This window comes from Dipodomys merriami, unplaced genomic scaffold, assembly GCF_024711535.1.
Source record: "Dipodomys merriami isolate MVZ:Mamm:240054 unplaced genomic scaffold, mDipMer1.0.p SCAF_26, whole genome shotgun sequence".
Taxonomy (NCBI): Eukaryota; Metazoa; Chordata; class Mammalia; order Rodentia; family Heteromyidae; genus Dipodomys; species Dipodomys merriami.
Window position 1 is genome coordinate 3,386,001 of NW_027204048.1, and position 18,287 is coordinate 3,404,287.

Consider the following 18,287-nt stretch of genomic DNA (forward strand, 5'->3'; position numbering starts at 1 on the left):
CTTTCTTGCCCTGGCTGGCTTAGAACTATGATCCTCAAAATCTCAGCCTCAGCTTCCCAAATACCAAGGATTACAGGTGCAAGCCACCAGCACCCAACTCTCTCATTGCTTGTAATTGTTGTATGCCTTAGTTCTAAATTACCCTATGCATTGCTTTCTAGCAAAGTAATTGAATCATAAGGGACCCATTTTAGTATCCTCCTCTAGGAAGCCCATACATTGAAAGATGTTGTCTGCTAATTAAATTATCTTAGGTAAAGACAACTACAGCAGCAAGCCAGCATTCATGTGCCAGGTTCTGTGTATCTCAGATTCATTAACTTTTTATTAACTTTATAAATCATCACAGCAGCCCAAAGATGGATGCTATTACTTTTGTTCCATTTTTTTTTAATATTTTAAAGGTGATATCCAGAGAGGTTACGGTTACATAAATCAGGTAATGAGCACATGTAGTTATGGAATTTGAGACACAGTTTAAACATTTTGCACAAGGTTACACTGGTAAGTGATATAATGAATGAGTTGTCTAGTGTTTAATTATAGGTATGTCATTTCTAATTAGAGGAAGATAATAAGATTTCCCCAAATAAGCTGATATCATTTTGTCCAGAAGCAAAGAAACTTGTTGTCTCAGTCCATGTGTGTATGGCAAGCAGTTTCTTGTTTGACTTTTCACAATGTTAAAACAGCGAAGACTTTCATTTATTAGTGTGTGTGTGCATGTGTGCATGTGGGCGTCCATCCATGCCTGTATGGGGGCTTGAACTCAGGACCTTGGTGCTGCCCTTAGTTTTTTTGCTCAAGACTAGAGTTCTACTACTTGGACCATGGCTCTACTTCTGTCTTTTTGTGGGTTAATTGGAGATAAGAGTCTCATAGACTTTCCTATCCAGGCTGACTTCTGAGTGTGATTCTCAGATTTCAGCCTCCTGAGTAACTGGGATTACAGGCATGAGCCACTGGTTTTTGACCTTCATGATTGTTTCTAAAGACTGCAGGGATCTAATATCTTAGATTGAAAACTAGTTATTTAGCTCCTCTGGGTTTTGTTGTTGTTGGTGGTGATGGAGGTTCCTGAGAAAATAGGGAGCACTGGTCAAAGGGAATAATAGTGATTAATTGGGTTAATCAGGCTACACAGCTGAGGTATTGAGGACCCATTTTCTGCAATCTTCCTGCATAGCTAGTTTCACATTTATCAGCTGGGTCACTTTGGGTACATGTTGAATGAGCCCCAGGTTTCACATATCACCCCTAAAAAGGCTTAAAGGGAACCTGGCACTTTGTAAGGACTCAGGATGCATTTGCATCCAATGAACAGAACCTGAAGGCTTAGTGAGCAACACAAAGGAGGCCAAGTGAACCATAGAGCTCATTCCAACTTTTCTCTTCTCTCCAACACAAGCAGGTGAGGAGCCCCAAGAGGGAGACTCCTAGACCTCCTAATGCATCTCCAGTGACACTGACTCTTACCCTGTTATTACTCTACTCCTGACATGCTCTGAGAAGCTTAGGGACATCATGATTAGTGACTTCAAAAGCTGTTGGACTCTCAGCATGTTCAAATGACCTTTGTCTATGGCCTAGAGTGAGGGGGGAGAGAGAGAGAGAGAGAGAGAGAGAGAGAGAGAGAGAGAGAGAGAGAGAGAGAGAGAGAGAGAGAGAGAGAGAGAGAGAGAGAGAGAGAGAGAGGGAGGGAGGGAGGGAGGGAGGGGGGGAGGGAGAGAGGGAGAGAAAGAGAGAGAGAGAGGGAGGGAGAGAGAGGGAGAGAAAGAGAGAGAGAGAGAGGGAGGGAGGGAGAGAGAGGGAGAGAGAGAGAGAGAGAGAGAGAGAGAGAGAGAGAGAGAGAGAGAGAGAGAGAGAGAGAGAGCGCCAACAACAGGGACCAGTTTGGTGTCTACCTCAAATAAATGCCTATTGGGGTAACATGATTTGGGGCCACTAAGGCCTTTGTTTGGAGATTGAGCTAATTTTTCTTCCTGATGATATGACACTTGAGAAAATGATCTCTCCCCACTTACTGTGAAGAAGGCATCACCTCTGTGTGTGATGGGGTTTATGCTGGCTTGGTGCAATATTCATTTCTAGAGGATCTGGAAGAGCAACTGGATGCTGATTCTGGATTGAGTTTGTCTGAGGTACTCAGTGTTAAATGCTCCAAATCCTTAGCCATCTGTGGCTTCCCCAGAATCACCTGGGAGTCAAGTAAAGCTACTAGAACAGCCCACTGAAGTGCACACTCCCTCTCTGTGCTTCTCTCCTAGCAACTGTGACTCAACTATTACTCAGAAACTTTTAACTCTCTATAATTTGTACCCTTGTCTGGGTTGTTATTATTGCTGAGTTGTTTATGTAGACTACTGAGGAATATCTATGGGAACCAAGGCTGTGCCTTGGAATTCCATTTCGTTATTAACTAAATAATTTGACCCACATCTCTTTTGTTTTTTTTTTTCTCTCTAGCACTGGCTTGAACCTAACAAATCCATCTTCAAGCAAATGAAATGTAAGTGTCAATATATGCTTTTCCTTTTGCTATGAAAGTATTGCCAGATAGGTTCTATTTCCTAATACTTTTGCTTCTCTAGAGAAGAAGAGTCGAGTGGAAGACAGACAGGCGAGCAAGAGCTTCTCTCCTCATGAGTCCTAGACATCCTTTCCCCACCCTCTCCCCTTTTCTCTGAATTCTTTTCCTTCAGTCACAAATCCCCTTGTCTCCTGGGCCTCTACACCTACCTACCATCTTGCCCTCACATTTCATATTTGACAGCCCTCTGAGATTTGATACTTAAAAATCCCTCAAACATAATCACAGATGTTTGGTTCCTTCTGATGGGGTTGCTAAGACAGGGTTGTGGGGGTGCAGTTTTGAGTGGGATGGGACAAGTAAGTATGTTTGGAACCTAAAATCTTACTGATAACACAATTAGTCTTTTCTGCTTTGTTAACTCCAAAAATGGAAGAAAAAGGTGTTTTTTTTTCTTCTGGGTAATTGGTTTAATGTTTTGGTGTTCTGAACTCAATTCCTCTCTAGAATCTTTTGGTCATCCACCAAAGGCACTGGGAGGGGGTGTTGACTGGTAGATGGCCTGGGTGACATGGTGTTTTTGTCTTGTATCAATTTTGTCTTGTATTAATTACACCAAGAGCTTTCCATATGTGCCAGGTTGGAGACAACTTGCTTTTACTTATGGAGAACTTGTGAAGGGCAACTCAGAAATTCACTGCCCGTCCCCAAATCCATTTATCTACCTATGTCCACTTTCTCAGAGCTCTGAAATGCAGGCAATAATCAGTTTCTCATTAGTGATCGGAATGGTATGTATCATGCCCTGTGTCATATTCGTGGGCTTCTTTTTTTTTCTCAAATATGGAATTATTCTGGGCAGGGTTTCTCAGTAGGAGAAAGAAGACATTGAACATGGATTACAAATGCAGCAACCACTGACCCGAGTATGCCTTTCCTTGTCCTTCACCCCACACTGTTCAAGAGCAACTCTGGTCAGTGCAGGAAGGATGCATGTTGCTGAGAACAGGTGCTGCAGCAGGTGTGGGAAGCGCAGGGAGGCCAGGCTGTAGGCGAGTCTGGAAGAGAGTCCGGGCCTGCATCCCCCTCAAGGCAGGCGCCCAGGAGGTTCTGTAGAGATTCCTATAGCAGAAATAGAGAATCCACTAACACGCTTGAAGAAAAGGGAATGGATGCTTCGTTTTTCCCTCTTCACTGCTAAAAGCTGACACTTCTGTTTGGATGTTTAAAAATGTTTAAGCTACTTTCCAATAATCTTATTTGGTCCCGTTTTTAGGGTACATGAATTGTACAAGAGGAGGTCTCATTGTGACATTTCCACGCAATTAAATAATGTATTCTGATCTATCTCCCTCATCCCACTTCTCCTGCTTAAAGCAGTATCAATAGATTTCATTGTGCTATTTTCACACATGCAAATGAACTACACGGACCATATTCATAATCAGTCACCCACTCTCTTAGCCCTGCTGATGCTCACTCTCTCATGCTAGCATGTTTACTTCTCCCCCGCGCCCCCCCCCTCCACCCCCAGTCCTGGGGCTTGAACTCAGGGCTGGCCTGGGTGCTGCCCTTGAACACTTTGAACCACAGCTCCACTTCCAGCTTTTGAGTGGTTAATTGGAGATAAGAGTCTCATGAGGACTTTTCTGTTGCCAAGGTTGGCTTTGAACCAAGATCCTCAGATCTCAGCCTCGTGACTAGCTAGAATTACAGATGTAAGCCACTGGCACTAGCTTCCTTTTTTATTTTTTAGTGTGTTTTAATTGCAACAAGAGCTTTCAGTATGGTATTTCAGGCATTTATATTATATATTATTTATTGATATATTTTATATATGTGCATGCATATATGTATGATATGTATGTATATATACGTGTGTGTGTGCATGTATGAGTGTAATTGCTTTCTCTTTGACTCTTGCCATATGTTATTTTCCATAGGTCTTAAATACTAGAGATTGAACTCAGGAAAGAACTAGAAAAATCTCTACACATTTTTACTGTTAGCTTCCTTCCTTCCCTCCCTTCCTCCCTCTCTCCCTCCCTCCGTCCCTCCCTTCCTCCCTTCCTCCCTTCCTCCCTCCCTCTCTCCCTCCTTCTTTTCTTCCTTCCTTCCTTTAGTTTGGGTAATCTTGGATGTTGACTCTCCTATTTCCACCTCTGGAGAAGCTGAGGTTAGAGTTGTGCCCCACCATGCCTGACTGCCACATTTTTTTTTTTGTCTGTCGTGGGGCTTGAACTCTGGGCCTAGGCACTGTCCTCAGCTCTTCAGCTCAAGGCTAGTGCTCTACCACTTGAGGTACAACGCCACTTTCCGTTTTCTGGTGGTTTATTGGAGATAAGAGTTTCAAGGACATTCCTGCCCAGGCTGGCTTTGAACCTCAATCCTCAGATCTCAGCCTCCTGAGTAGCTAGGATTACAGGCGTGAGCCACCGGCACCTAGCTGCCACATTTTCAAAATATAAATTCATCTTTGAATTGGCAGAGGAAAAATTGAAAATTTGTGGGAAATCTAAAACATGTGAGAAATAGTTTGCTTAAAGTGTTGCTTACTTCATTAAGGAAATCTGGACACCAAAACAAAATGCAAAATGTCTTATAGAAATTGTTTAATGATTGACATGGACCACTGCCAATTTTGCTTGATGACCAATGGGATCTGATCCTGGTAAGAAAGTGTAAAATTCAGTTTCTAAGCCAGGCAAGGTGACTCACTGATTTTAGACGCTAACAAGAGTCTTGCCCAGCTTCTATCCCCTGGTGAACTGATGAACAGACAATTATGTAATTTTCTCAGGATCACAAACCTGGTTTTGTTTTGTTTTTTTGATGTCTTTCAGCCTTAGAATCTGTGTGTTCTTGGCCAGGTGCCAGTGGCTTATGCCTTTAATCCTATCTACTTGGGAAGCAGAGCTCAGGAGCATCATTTTTGAGGACAGGCCAGGCAGAAGTTTGTGAGATTCCTACTCTAACAGGAAAAGCTGGGTATGGTGATATGCACCTGTTCCCTTGGTTATGACAAGAAATACACATAGAAAGATTAGGGTCCAGGCTAGTCTGGGCAAAAAAAACAAAACATCTAAAAGTAAGTAGAGTACAAAAGGTTCAAGCCATGATTCCAGTAGTGAAGCATTTGCCTAGCAAGTGTGGGGTCCTTGAGTTCAAATCCCACCACTCTACTAAACAAAAAAACACACACACATAGCTTGTATGCTGTCATACATATAACTTTAGTATGAATTAGAAAAACATTGGAACTATGGCTGATACATTGTCAACTGGGAAAAACTTGAGATGACTCATCATTAATTTGTCAAAAGGATGTGATTTTAGGTCCTATTCCTTGGAGAGTGTTATGTATATACTTTTTTTTATAGTGCGAGGGATGGAATTGAGGGCCTCTCACATGCAAAGCATATTCTTTATATTCCCATCACTGCTTTGAGCTTCAGAGGCTGTTTCTGTCTCTGGTACTTCTGGGGCTGGCTGAAAGTCATCTGTCTTATTTCATAAATCTTGTACAAGTAGCTGGGTGCAGTGGTTCAAGCCTCTAATCCTAACTACTTGGGAGGCAGAGATAGTGGGGAAAAAAGAAGTTTCTAAACCGGGAACTGGTAGCTCACGCCCGTAATCCTAATCCTAGCTACTCAGGAGGCTGAGATCTGAGGATCACAGTTCAAAGCCAGCCCAGGCACAAAAGCCCGTGAGACTCTTATCTCCAGTAAACCACTAGCACTGTGGCTCAAGCAGTAGAGTGTTCGCCTTGAGCTGAAGAGTGCAAGGACAGCATGGCACCCAAGCCCAGAGTTCAAGCCCCACAACCAACAAAAACAAAACAAAACAAAACAAAAAAAAAGAAGTTTCTAAGGGTCCACCTCAGTCAGTGGCTGGGCAAGATGTCACATGTCAGTGAAGAGGGAAGCCATGACTGAATGAAGCGGTGTGTGCCTGTCACCCCCAGTGACACAGGGAAACATAAGTAGGAAGCCCAGACAGGATTTTGCACAAAGCAGAATCCTACCTTGAAAATAATCAATGTAAAAAGAGGCTGGAGGTAAGACTCACGTGGCAGAGTACCTGCCTAGCAAGTGTGAGGCCCTGAGCTCAAAATCCAGTACTGCAAAAAATAAAGGAACCTTGTTCAAAGGCATTGATACTTCATACTAGTTTTAACAATCATATCATGTTTATGGATTCCAACAGCTCAGAATGATATAAAATGAAGGTCAAAATGATTTTCTTTCTTCTCCTTATATACCCAAGCCCATCCAGAAATAGAACTATTGGTAACAGATATTTCTATTTTAAATACTTATTAAATACTTAAATACATGGTGATATTTCAATATCTGTGTAAATGTGTCATGATCCAATCAGATCACTAACAGTGTTTTTTCATATTGTTCCATTGGTTTTTATGTATGTATATATTTTCCCACTACATATAATAAAGTATATTATAGACAGTACTGAGATCAATCTCTAAATACTGTTTTTCACCTCAGTATTTTGCATAATAATTAATTTGAGGTATTTTATTACCTGTAATTGAGGGCCGACTTTATTTTTAATAGTGGGTTTTTGCTCAATAATTGTATATATGATTTATTTGCTTATGGATATTAAAGTTGTTTCTTATATTTTACTGCTATAAATTATGCTACCAAGAACAAGCTCACATGCATTCCTGCATCTTGTGAAAGTAAATCTGTACTACAAATTTCTAGAAACACATCAAAATGAGCCCTCATTTGATATTTTCTTATTGATACCCATTCAAGAAGCCAATATGGGTTTACTCCCAATAATTTTATATGAGAATTCTTGTTTCTTTTCCAAAACCGTGTTGAATATAGATGTAACTGAACATTATTTTAATATTGACTTCAGGTTTAGAAAGGAAAAGAAATATTTAACTGGATGTTAGCTACTTCAGAATAAAATTTTACATTGGGATACTTCTTTTTTTTTTTTTGGGTCCGGTTGTGGGACCTTGAACTCTGGGCCTGGGCGCTGTCCCTCAGCTCTTCATCTCAAGGCTAGCGCTCTACCACTTGAGCCACAGCGCCACTTCCGGCTTTTTCCTTTTTGCGTATGTGGTGCTGAGGAATCGAACCCAGGGCCTCAGGCATGAAGGCAAGCACTCTACTACTGAGCCACTTTCCAAGCCCCTGGGATACTTCTTAAAACAAACTCTTATTTTTTCTCTGAACTTAGAAGAGAAACTGTATTTAATTTTAAATTAATATTTGTACAATATTACTTTATATTGGTATAGTTTTTAAATGAATTTTAACATGCATTTTAGTTTTTATTCGAAGAGTTGGTTCATCCCCAGATTTCTTTTGGGTAGCCATCCTGTTTCTCTAACAACTAGCACTTAGTGGTCTGTTCTTTGTCAATATAGTTTTACCTCCTGAGAATGCCATAGAAGTGAAATCACATTGCATGTAACCGTAGAAACTGACTTTACATTTTTTAGTTATTTATTTTTCTTTTTGTGCCAGTACTGGGATTTGAACTCATGCCTTGCACTCTTGGTTGGTGTTTTTTGTTTATTTGTTTATTTGTGTGTGTGTGTGTGTGTGTGTGTGTGTGTGTGTGTGTGTGTGTGTGTGTGTATGTGTGTGTGCTCAAGTGTTTTTCAGTAGTTAATTAGAGATAAGAGTTTCACAGACTTTCTTGGGTGTGCTAGCTTTGAAGCATGGTCCTCAGATCGCCACCTCCTGAGTAGCAAGGATTACAAGCATGAGCCACTGGTTCTGGATTGAGATTGGCTTTTTAAATTCAGCCTAAGATGCTTGAAGTTGCTGTGTTTAATCAACACACAGTACAGAAAAACAATAAGAATAGAAGGTAGTCTTTGAGGGAACCAAGAAACTCTTCAACCTCTAGCAAGACTGAGGGAAGAAAAAAGAGAAGGTATGAGTTACTGGTGTCAAGAATAAAGAGGGGCTATCATTACAGATCAAATCTAGGTATGTAAACTTGACAGCTTTGATGAATCAGACTAATTCTTCAGAAACTACAAATTACCTAAACTCATTCAATATGATATATATGTTAAGTTTTAAAACTTCCAGAAATATCCCCTCTTTTTCTCTTATTTTTATTCTCTCTCTCTCTCTCTCTCTCTCTCTCTCTCTCTCTCTCTCTCTCTCTCTCTCTCTCTCTCTCTCCCCTTTCATACACATATATGCATACACATGCTCTCTGGTGGCCCTGTGCTTGTTATTAAGATGCTGTACCACTTGAGCCGTATCTCCAAGTCCTTTGCTCTTAGTTATTTTTTAGATAGGAATTTGCACCTTTTACCTGGGGCTGTTCTCAAACTGGAATCCTTTGGCTCATGCTTCCCACATAACTGGGACTAAAGGCATGAGCTGCAGCACCATGCCTGATTTGTTTGTGATAGTCTCATTTTTTTCCAGGCTGCCCCTGAACCACTATCCTTCCAATGTCTACATTTCAAGGCAGAAAGGACTATATAGCTCCCTTGCTGTTGCTATTGATTGTTACTTCCAGAACTCCTTCTCTTGCCCCTCAAGCTATAACTAGGAGCTTTAGAGTTTTCCCCTCAGAGCTGATACCCATTTTCACCAATCCCTATCCTAGCCAGAGGAGGAAAAGACATGAATTCAGCACAACTGTCCAGTACTATTCAGAGTCCTTAAATCAATGCTATACATTTCTGTCCTGGTTTTATACCTGAGTTCCACTAGAGAAATAGGATGGATGCAATTAGTTTATCCTTCTGGGAGTTGGAACCTTACAGTCCAACTTTCAGTTATTCCTGGTCTATTAGGTAAACATGCAAAGCATTAGCAGGTGTGGCCAATTGTGGATACTGAGTTTTCAGAATCCTAGCTTTCCCAGAAAGAGTGTTGCTATGCAACATAATGGTGTATATCTGTCTCACCTAAAATGTACAGTTTTTAGCCTTGACCCCATAACTGTGGAACACAGCCTGGGAAGGTACACATTGGAAAGAGGTATCGTGTGCTCTGCAGAAACTATGTGGCAGTGCAGATTACATCAGCATGAAAACGTTTTGAAATGTTTTGTGCTCTGATTCAGAGATACAGAAACGTAACCTTTGCCCTATGAACTGAGTTGAATTTGTTAGTCAGCACCTATTTTTCTCTAGGAGCAAAAAGTTGAATGTTGTCATTTCAGAGTAACTCAAGGTCTTTTAGTCTAGAGCTTGATCTGTTCCATAAAATTATTCAATACATAATATAAAATGTATGTTCATTCGAAAGTACACCATGTTGGGATCTTCCCCCTTGTCTCCCTTCCCCCATATCAAGTGCTTCCTGCTTTCCTCCTTTCCACAAACACATCATGAGGCAGGAAAGGCTTAGGTACCTTTTGGTAGTGAGGGTGAGGTTTCTGCATGTGGCCTCTGCATACTCTTGTGCTGTGTTTCCTGTGCCTTACTCTTTGGATGTTGTCTTGTCTCCCCACACCCATCCAGATCCTCAGTGTGCCTGGCCGGAGCCACTAAGGCCTATGGTCCCTGCTGTGACCTTAGTGTGCAAGTCTCTTAAGTGTGCCTTTCCTCTTGTGGTTCTCACTCCAGGTCTCTGATGTGTTAGCTCTCATCTGCCTTGAGGAAACTGGTAAAGCCTATATAAGCTTTTCTCTGTGCTTAAATATACTATGCTATCATTTCAGAATTCCAAGGGTTCCCCACAGACTGTTTCTCCTCAACTACTCTGGAATTTCTTTTTTGTCATTCCTACACTGTGGTCTATTCAGCCAAGCATAGGGTGTAAAGGATGCTGGGTTCCTTCTCAGAGATCTAGGTAACATTTTAAACTTGGTTTATCTTAAGCTCTCCATCTGCCTTCCTTTCCCACTCTCCACCTACAACCAATAATGGCTTTTCTGATTGGATACAAGATTAACATCCTGAAACAATAGCTTTCTTACATAACAGCAATTGTTTCTCAAAGTGCACTTATTTACAATAACAGGTAAAAACATAAATTTCTTACAAATATGTAGAACAAGAAATGTTCAAAAGCTATAAAAAATGAAACTATGGAGTCCTACTGCAGAGTTAGTGCACTGTAGACAGAAAAAAAAGAGCTCAATAAATGGAGATTTCTTGTGATTCTGCATAATGTTGTTAATAAAATCAATTCCTCACCAATTAATATATATGTATAATACAAAGTAACAAATTCATGAAATTCATTATGGCATTTAATGATTCTAAGCCTCATTTGCAAATCAAAAATGCTTAACATTAAGCACATAAATGCAACAATGAGAGAGGCATTGTTCTGTTAAGTTCAAATTAACGCATAAGAGCAACAGTAATTAAAAGATACTGGGAGGTGGATGTGGCTAGGTGGCAAAGTTGAAGCTTCCTCTGTGAATGGGGAGAGTTATGGCAGCAAAGGAGAGATTGTATTGTAAAACAGAGGAGAAACATCACAAAACAATCACTTAGGAGGTGACAGGACAGCTGAAAAGCAAAGGGACTCAGAAAGATGAGGAAGAAAAAATAGCTACAGTTCTACAGCTACAATCCTACCTTCCTGGGAAAGGGTTGGGGTAAGGTAGCCAAAGCCATAACCACAAGATCAGCCGGGCAGCCCTCGTGACAAACTGATCATTCTATACCAGGATGAGCCCACACTTCCCACAAGTCTGTGGTTATTTGATGTGACAGTGACTACTCGTGTGTGGTGGTTAGCACCAGAGAGGAAAGACATTTGTGACTCTCCATAACTCAGAGGTCCTTAGTCAGATGCCATTCTAGAGAGGGCCTATTGTTTGGGACCCTGCTACTCAGGGGACCTGAAAACAAGGATGAGTGCAACTCAGAGAGCCTGAGGATTACAGGTGTGAGCCATTGATGCCCAGCTAAGGCATTGGTTTATATTATGAATAATTGTATTTTTATTCAATTCTTTTACAGTGACAATATATTCACATGTCACTTGATAATAATAAAAAGATAAAGTAGATAAAAGGAGAGGTAGAGTTACCCAAAATTGAGACAGAGAAAGTAAGAAAGGAGAAATGAAGTGCATTAATCATTTGAGGGGAAGACAAAATCAACATACAATATATTCACGCATGGAAACATTACTGTAAAATCCATGAATATGTGCAATTAATATTCTTTAATGACTATAATTTGAAAAGAGCATTATGCAACAAGCATGTACTATAAAAGCAAAGATTTACATGAAGGCAGTCCTGCTTACTAATACAAGCTTTCTGCTTATTCCTGGATGGGGCCCATAGGAGGGCTGATTAGCACAGCAGGGAAATTGAGATCTTATTCTTGCTCTATTTGTCAGACATTGTGCTGCTGCCAATCACCCCAAAGGGGCAGGAGTGGGAAAATCAGAGTGGAAAGGACCCCCAGCCTCTGTATGAGGTGCCACTCAACCCCTCTAGCCATGTGGAGTCAAGTTGTGAGATGATGAGGCTGATGTCTAGTGTTCCTTCCAAGAATTGCCACAACAAAGATGACATATCCATCCTGACTTTGATGGCAGTCTTGGTATGGCATGCTCACATCACGTTCCTGGGCTTTCTAGCATGCTCTTTGAGGCTAACCTAACAAATACCTCCTTCACTGATTAATAATTTCACCATGAGACATGTGTCTGTCAGACAGAAGGAGAAAGAAAGTATGCTGATAAGAATAGGAAAAAGAAATCACTGGTCTCAACTCATTCAGAAGCCAGTTTGGATGCTTAACTCCCAACACTATTTATTCTTTTCACATTTGCTCTCCTTTCTGGGTGCCTTAGTTTCTAGGAATTCCATAACAAGTAGTCATACAGTGGATACCTTGAAACAACAGAAATTCATCTTCTCACAGTTTTGGAGTCTGGATATTTGGAATTAAAGTGTCAGTAGGGTTGTACTCTTTCTGAGGGATCTAGGAAGAACTTTTCCGCCTCTTCTAGTTTCTGCTTGTTTCCTTGCATTCCTGCTTTCCCTTGGCTTATGGCTGCATCACTCCATTCTCTATAGTCTTCAGATGGCTTCTCAATGTATTTCACAATGTGTTTGTGTCCAAGTCTCCCTGACCATTCTCTTATAAAGACATCATCCATGATCTCATGGTAACAATGAATTAATTACATTTGCAGAAACCATATTTCTAAAAAGAGTCACAATCTGAGGTTCCAGATGACCATGAGATTTTGGGGGAAGCTGTAAAGCCCCCTATGCCTAGTCACCCTGTTTGGTCTCCCTCACCCTCAGGATTTGCCTTTTTTCCTTGGATGAACTTTATGCTTCTGCTCTGTGGCTCATTCCTCCCTCCCACTTTGTAGATGGTTTCTTTCATACTGAATTTGATCGTATGCTTCTGACAGTAAAGCTTTCCCATTCTGCTTTTCCAAATACCTACAATGGACTCTCCAGACCGACCTCCTGATCTAGCCTATCTCATTGCCCTTCATACATCTAGTCACATCCTCATTGTGGAGTTTGAAAGAGTCCTCTACCAATGGCTAAATAAAAGACTGTGCATGTAATCAATTCATGATGAATGCTTATTAGCTAGAATCGTAATGCTCCTTTTAGGAAGCAAGTAGAAGAAGTTGAACTGTCATGTTCTTGTTTTGTTTTTGTTTTTTTACAATTTAAAACACACACCTGAATGAAACTTATTACATAATCAAAGAACATGAAGTTTCCATTATTATGGTTTAGATTTGGTTGCTTTGGCTCACTCCAGTTTTCTTCTTCCCAGTGTTTCTTTTCAGTAAGATCAACTGTGACTTTTATTCAAGCCATGAAAGTTGCCTGAATCTCCAGCTTTGAAAGCTCATTTCTCTTGCTCTAGTGAGAGTTTAGTAGGTTGGGCCTAGTGTATCTTTCTAGTCCACGTTCAGCTATTTCATCATAATTCTTCATGTTTGATCCCTCTCTGAGAATATTAATGCGATTTTGGCCTATGAATAGTTTCTATGTAATGATTTTCCTTTATTTCACCCAACTGAAAGAAGTCCTGGGGAAAATAGTAGTGGCATAGATAATCTTATTTTCATGTCATGTAATCCTAAATCATGTGCATACATGGAGGGAGCAGATGGTTGGAACTCGGGACCATATGCTTGTTAGGTGCTCAACAATCTAAGCTTCCACTCCAGACCTTTAAGCTTTGGTTATTTTTTGACTAGGGTTTTCCTTTTTGCCCAGGTCAGCCTGGATTCTGATGCATCTATTTATATATCCCATATAGTTGGGATGACAGGTGCATGTTAGCATGCCCAGCTCTCTGTTATTTGCGTTGGGTTGTTTAAACTGGCCCTAAACTATGATTCTCCTTATCTCAGCCTCCTGAGTAGCTAGAATCACACGCATGACCCACTGCACATCTGGCAAGTTTAAAGGTTTCTACTCTAAACTTTATCCTTATAATATAGTTATTAGCAACATAAGTGTCCATTTGACTGGCGGATCCCTGGATTTTAAGGAGGACAATACTCTGCTTGTAGGGAGAAAGTGAAGGGATATAAGCTTCTTCTGTTGGGAGCTCAGGATAAGGCTCATGGGCCAGGGCTTCTGAGAGCTTCCTTCTACCTTTATGTTGGCCATTGTCTTTCCTAGTGGCCACACTATTGTATGGTACAAGTATATTGACAGCTCAAATGTCTAGAAAAGAACTATGTGATATACTAAGAGACTCCATGCTTGGCATGTGAGTGCTAGAGGAATTGAAACACAGGCCACAGGAGAGCTGTTTCCCTATTCCCTATTACCACCTATTCTTATAATAGGTGGTACAGTACTTTGATGCAGTTTGAGAGGATAACACCTCAGCATTGAGTTATGTAGGTTTTTAAATTGTATGCTGCAATGATCACTATTCCAGGTTGCTGTATGCCTACTGATATGACTCTTGAGGGGTCCACTTAGTTAGACAGCAGCCACAAGCAGGTGCTAGGACTCATGCTTCGGTTTTGGTGTCCTTTGGCTAACATTCTGAAGTCACTGAATTCTAGGATCAGGCAGCAAAACTCCCTTTTAGATATAAGGACTACCAATTACATCTTCATATGTGTATTCATTTCATGACACTCCTCCAACCAAGGAGAAGGACAGGTGAAGATGCAGGACTTTACCTCAAACATGGATCTCCTTGCATGCCCATTGGAGTTATCACTACTCATAATGACCTTAGGTTGAGTCCTTGGTGTCGGGCTGTCTGCTGAGTGCTTCTCAGTCATTAAATCATACCACTTTCATCGTGTGTCTATTGGGAAGGGGTATGTGTGGGCCATGGCTAAAACAGGTTTCACATTTTAAAAAGGTTAAAATAAATTTTAAAAATACTTCATGGCATATGAAAATAATATTAAATTCAGCTTCCAGGTTTTGTTGGAACACAACCATACCCATTTGTTTATATGTTGTCTCGTGGCTTCTGATTGAAACAGCTGAATGAGCCATGACACAGACACCTTTAGGATCCAGAGTGAAAAATACTTACCTTCTGCCTTTGCAGAGAAAGTTCACTGGCATCTACCATCTATAGTTAGTCCTGGGTTGTGTGTATATGGGGTGGGGAGGGGTAGTATTGGGGCTCAAACTCAGGGTCTCACACTCTCCCTTGGCTTTTTCACTGAAGGATGGCACTGACTGCTTTAGTTATACCTCCACTTCCAACTGTTTTGCTGCTTAACTGGGGATAATACTCTCAAGGATTTGTTTGCTTGTCCTGACTTCAAACCTCAATCCTTAGATTTCAGACTCCTGAGTAGCTGGGGTTACAGGTGTGAGCCATTGCCTAGCTAGTTAGTTCCATTTTTATCTTAATTTTACAGATGGGAAAATAGAAGCTGATAGTTTTAAGTTTGGCCCTAGTGATTTGCTCAAATAATGAATTCCAAGTTAGAAGAATAACCCAGATTCTCTTTTTGAGCTTTTTCCAATCAGGCAGAGGTAGTGAAAAACAAAAACCAAAACCAGAGGGACCAAGCATGCCTGAGACAACCACTCAGCATTCTAGTCTCCTTTGAGTTCTCAGACTGAACTCCATCAATACAATTATGTGTGTATGTATGTGTGTGGGGCAGGGGAGAGAAAGAGAGAGAGAATGTCTATGTGCCTCTGAATGTGTGTGATAGAACAGGAGAGAGCTATACCAGGAGGGGAAGGAGGGGCTGAAACACAATTGAAAACTCCATGGCTGCTTTGGGGCCAGAAGCAACACAGTAGCTATTTTTCGGTTTGAGTGATGCTGGGATCATCACTATTGTTGAGGATGCAGATAGTAACAGTTTAAATGACAACAGCCATTTCCAAGTAGAAGAGAGAAGGCATTAATGTAACCTGCATTCTCTATGTTGGCTTAGGATGCAGATAGTAACAGTTTAAATGAGGACAGCCAATTCCAAGTAGAAGAGAGAAGGCATTAATGTAACCTGTATTCTCTATGTTGGCTTATTTGCCTATATCCCAAGAATCCTGTTCACTGTGTGAGCAAGCCATGCTCTGCCTTGTTGGTATTCAGGTGTCATTTTGCACATGTACAGACACTTGTGCTTTTGAGCTGTTTTGTTACAGAATGCAGCATGTATGAATTGGTTGTGTCACTGAGCATGCCATGTATGTGGCAGGCATGTGGAATGCCCTTCTCTAAAATCTCACTCTAAAGTCTTCCCAGAAAAATATGGATGGGAGATGGCTATTTGCTCAAGCATATAGTGATACTATTTATGTGGAAGAGCCTTGGAGCTCTTTTTTTTTGGTGGGGGGGGGGTCCAGTCGTGGGCCTGAACTCTGGGCCTGGGCGCTGTCCCTCAGCCCTTCAGCTCAAGGCTAGTGCTCTACCACTTGAGCCACAGCGCCACATCCGGCTTTATTTTCTGTTTATGTGGTGCTGAGGAATCGAACCCAGGGCCTCATGTATGCAAAGCAAGCACTCTACCACTGAGCCACCTTCCCAGCCCTGCCTTGGAGCTCTTGACACCTTACTCAGGCTCTCCTAGAATGCAGCCTGAATGTTTAAAGGTCCATTTGCAGGGTGTTAAAGGTACTGTGTGTAACACCAAATTCTTTACAATATTTTTCTAGAGTCTGGAAACCTGACATATTGGTCATAGTTGTTTTTCTCAAAAGAGTCCCAGAGGAGGAAGACAGTGCCAGATGTGTTTTAGGTACAGGAATTGCCCTGCAACCTGCCAAAGCCATGAAACTGAAATCTGTTTACTCAAGTTTAGGGAGATATTTTCTAGTTGTAATAGAATTAAGGAATATGTTTATAAATTATATATCTTTCTGAATTATATCTTTTATTTTCCTACAATTTTTATGATGATAGATATATACATTTTTTCTGTGCCAGTTCTGGGGCTTGAACTCAAGGCCTCAGTGCTGTCCGTTAGGCTTTTTATCTTAAAGCTAGCACTTTACCACTTGAGCTCCACTTCCAGCGATTTGGTATTTCATTGGTGATATGAATTTCACAAACTTTCTTACTCAAGCTGGCTTTGAACTGTGATTCTCAGATCTCAGCCTCCTGAATAGCTCGGATTATAGACTCAGCCTTCTGCATTTTTTAAAAAAGCATCTATGTTTGTCTCTCTCAAAAAAAATCCTATTTGTTTCTACAGAGATTTGAGAAAGATTGTTGGTTAAAAATAGAAACTCCCATTTTGTTGTTTCCACCCTGAAGCCTGCTCAACTAATCATTTTTATCTCCCCAAGATCTCAATATGGAGATGAGAAAGTCTGTTTCTGCTTTGTTAATGGCTGGACCTCTCTCCAAGTTGAGAGCTAGGATCTGCTGATATGAAAAGGGGCCACTGCAGTGCACCAGGAGATGCTTGGTCTCCTCAGCCCTTCTGGCAGGCATCAGTCAGTGGGGAGAGAGGAGCAATTACATGCTCCTGGGATTTTAAAGTAAATTGTGGTTTTGTTTCCTTCTCTGCTACTCAGTGATCTTAGCATTTGCATGGCTGAATAAAATGTTTCAGCTGTTGAGCCAAGCTCAATTCAGTCTTTCTCTCATCCCCTCCCTCCCATTTCCATCTCCTTCTCTTCTGGTAGGAGTGTTTATTCCAAAACAACTCATATTTAGATAATGCCCATGTGTGTATGTGCCAAGGGCCCACTGGGTTCATTCAAATGCCTCTGGGAATATAGTAGCAGGTGGTACTGTTTTCTATTCAGAGCAGGGAACAGAAAAGTTGAGTGGACTTCCCAAGGGGCTGAAAGTCCCCGTCAAAGTTGGAGTCTCCTTGTATGGAGATATAATGTTCCTGTTACTCTGTGTACCCTGTTGTGAATGCTGAAGTTTGAGTTTCAATGGAGATGGACCATCACGGCCTGTCATTCTACACAGATGTGCTAGTTGGTCTTGAAACAATTCACAGTAGCTGTTCATGTTCACACAGGTGGGATGGGTTCTTGCTCCACAGTTAGCTCTTTCATCAGATGCCTTCATCTACTGATTCTACACAAACACTTGTCTACAATATTTGGCACACAGTCATCCTTTATTAATCCTTCCTTTCCTGTAGCTGAAGCATAAGAAGATATAGAAGCTAGTGTGAACAAAGATACTTAGCAACTTGCAAGAAAGGCAGAGGCATCTTTCTACAGGAAAATTCAGGACCATGGATATTTCCCAAATAGTAAATGCCAGCTAAAGGTGGCATCGGGGAAGGCTCCTTTCAGTGGTTGTATGGCTGGTATGTGTGTGAGAGAATTCAGGAGCCAGCTTCTGACATCAAACCAGTACCTATCACTCTTGGAGGGAAAGTGG

At 41.1% G+C, this 18,287-nt stretch overlaps 1 protein-coding gene across 6 annotated transcripts in view; it reads left to right on the top strand.

Annotated features, from left to right (window-relative positions):
• Frmd3 (FERM domain containing 3) overlaps nucleotides 1-18,287 on the top strand; it is a 280,263-nt gene that overhangs the window by 164,142 nt on the left and 97,834 nt on the right. For 5 of the 6 annotated variants that reach the window (XM_070035521.1, XM_070035522.1, XM_070035523.1 and 2 more), the window contains one exon: nucleotides 2,467-2,509. In XM_070035521.1, the coding sequence (XP_069891622.1) occupies nucleotides 2,467-2,509 (43 nt within the window). Of the gene's footprint in view, nucleotides 1-2,466; nucleotides 2,510-18,287 lie in introns of those variants that run through there. The other variant, XM_070035525.1, reaches the window with a different exon arrangement.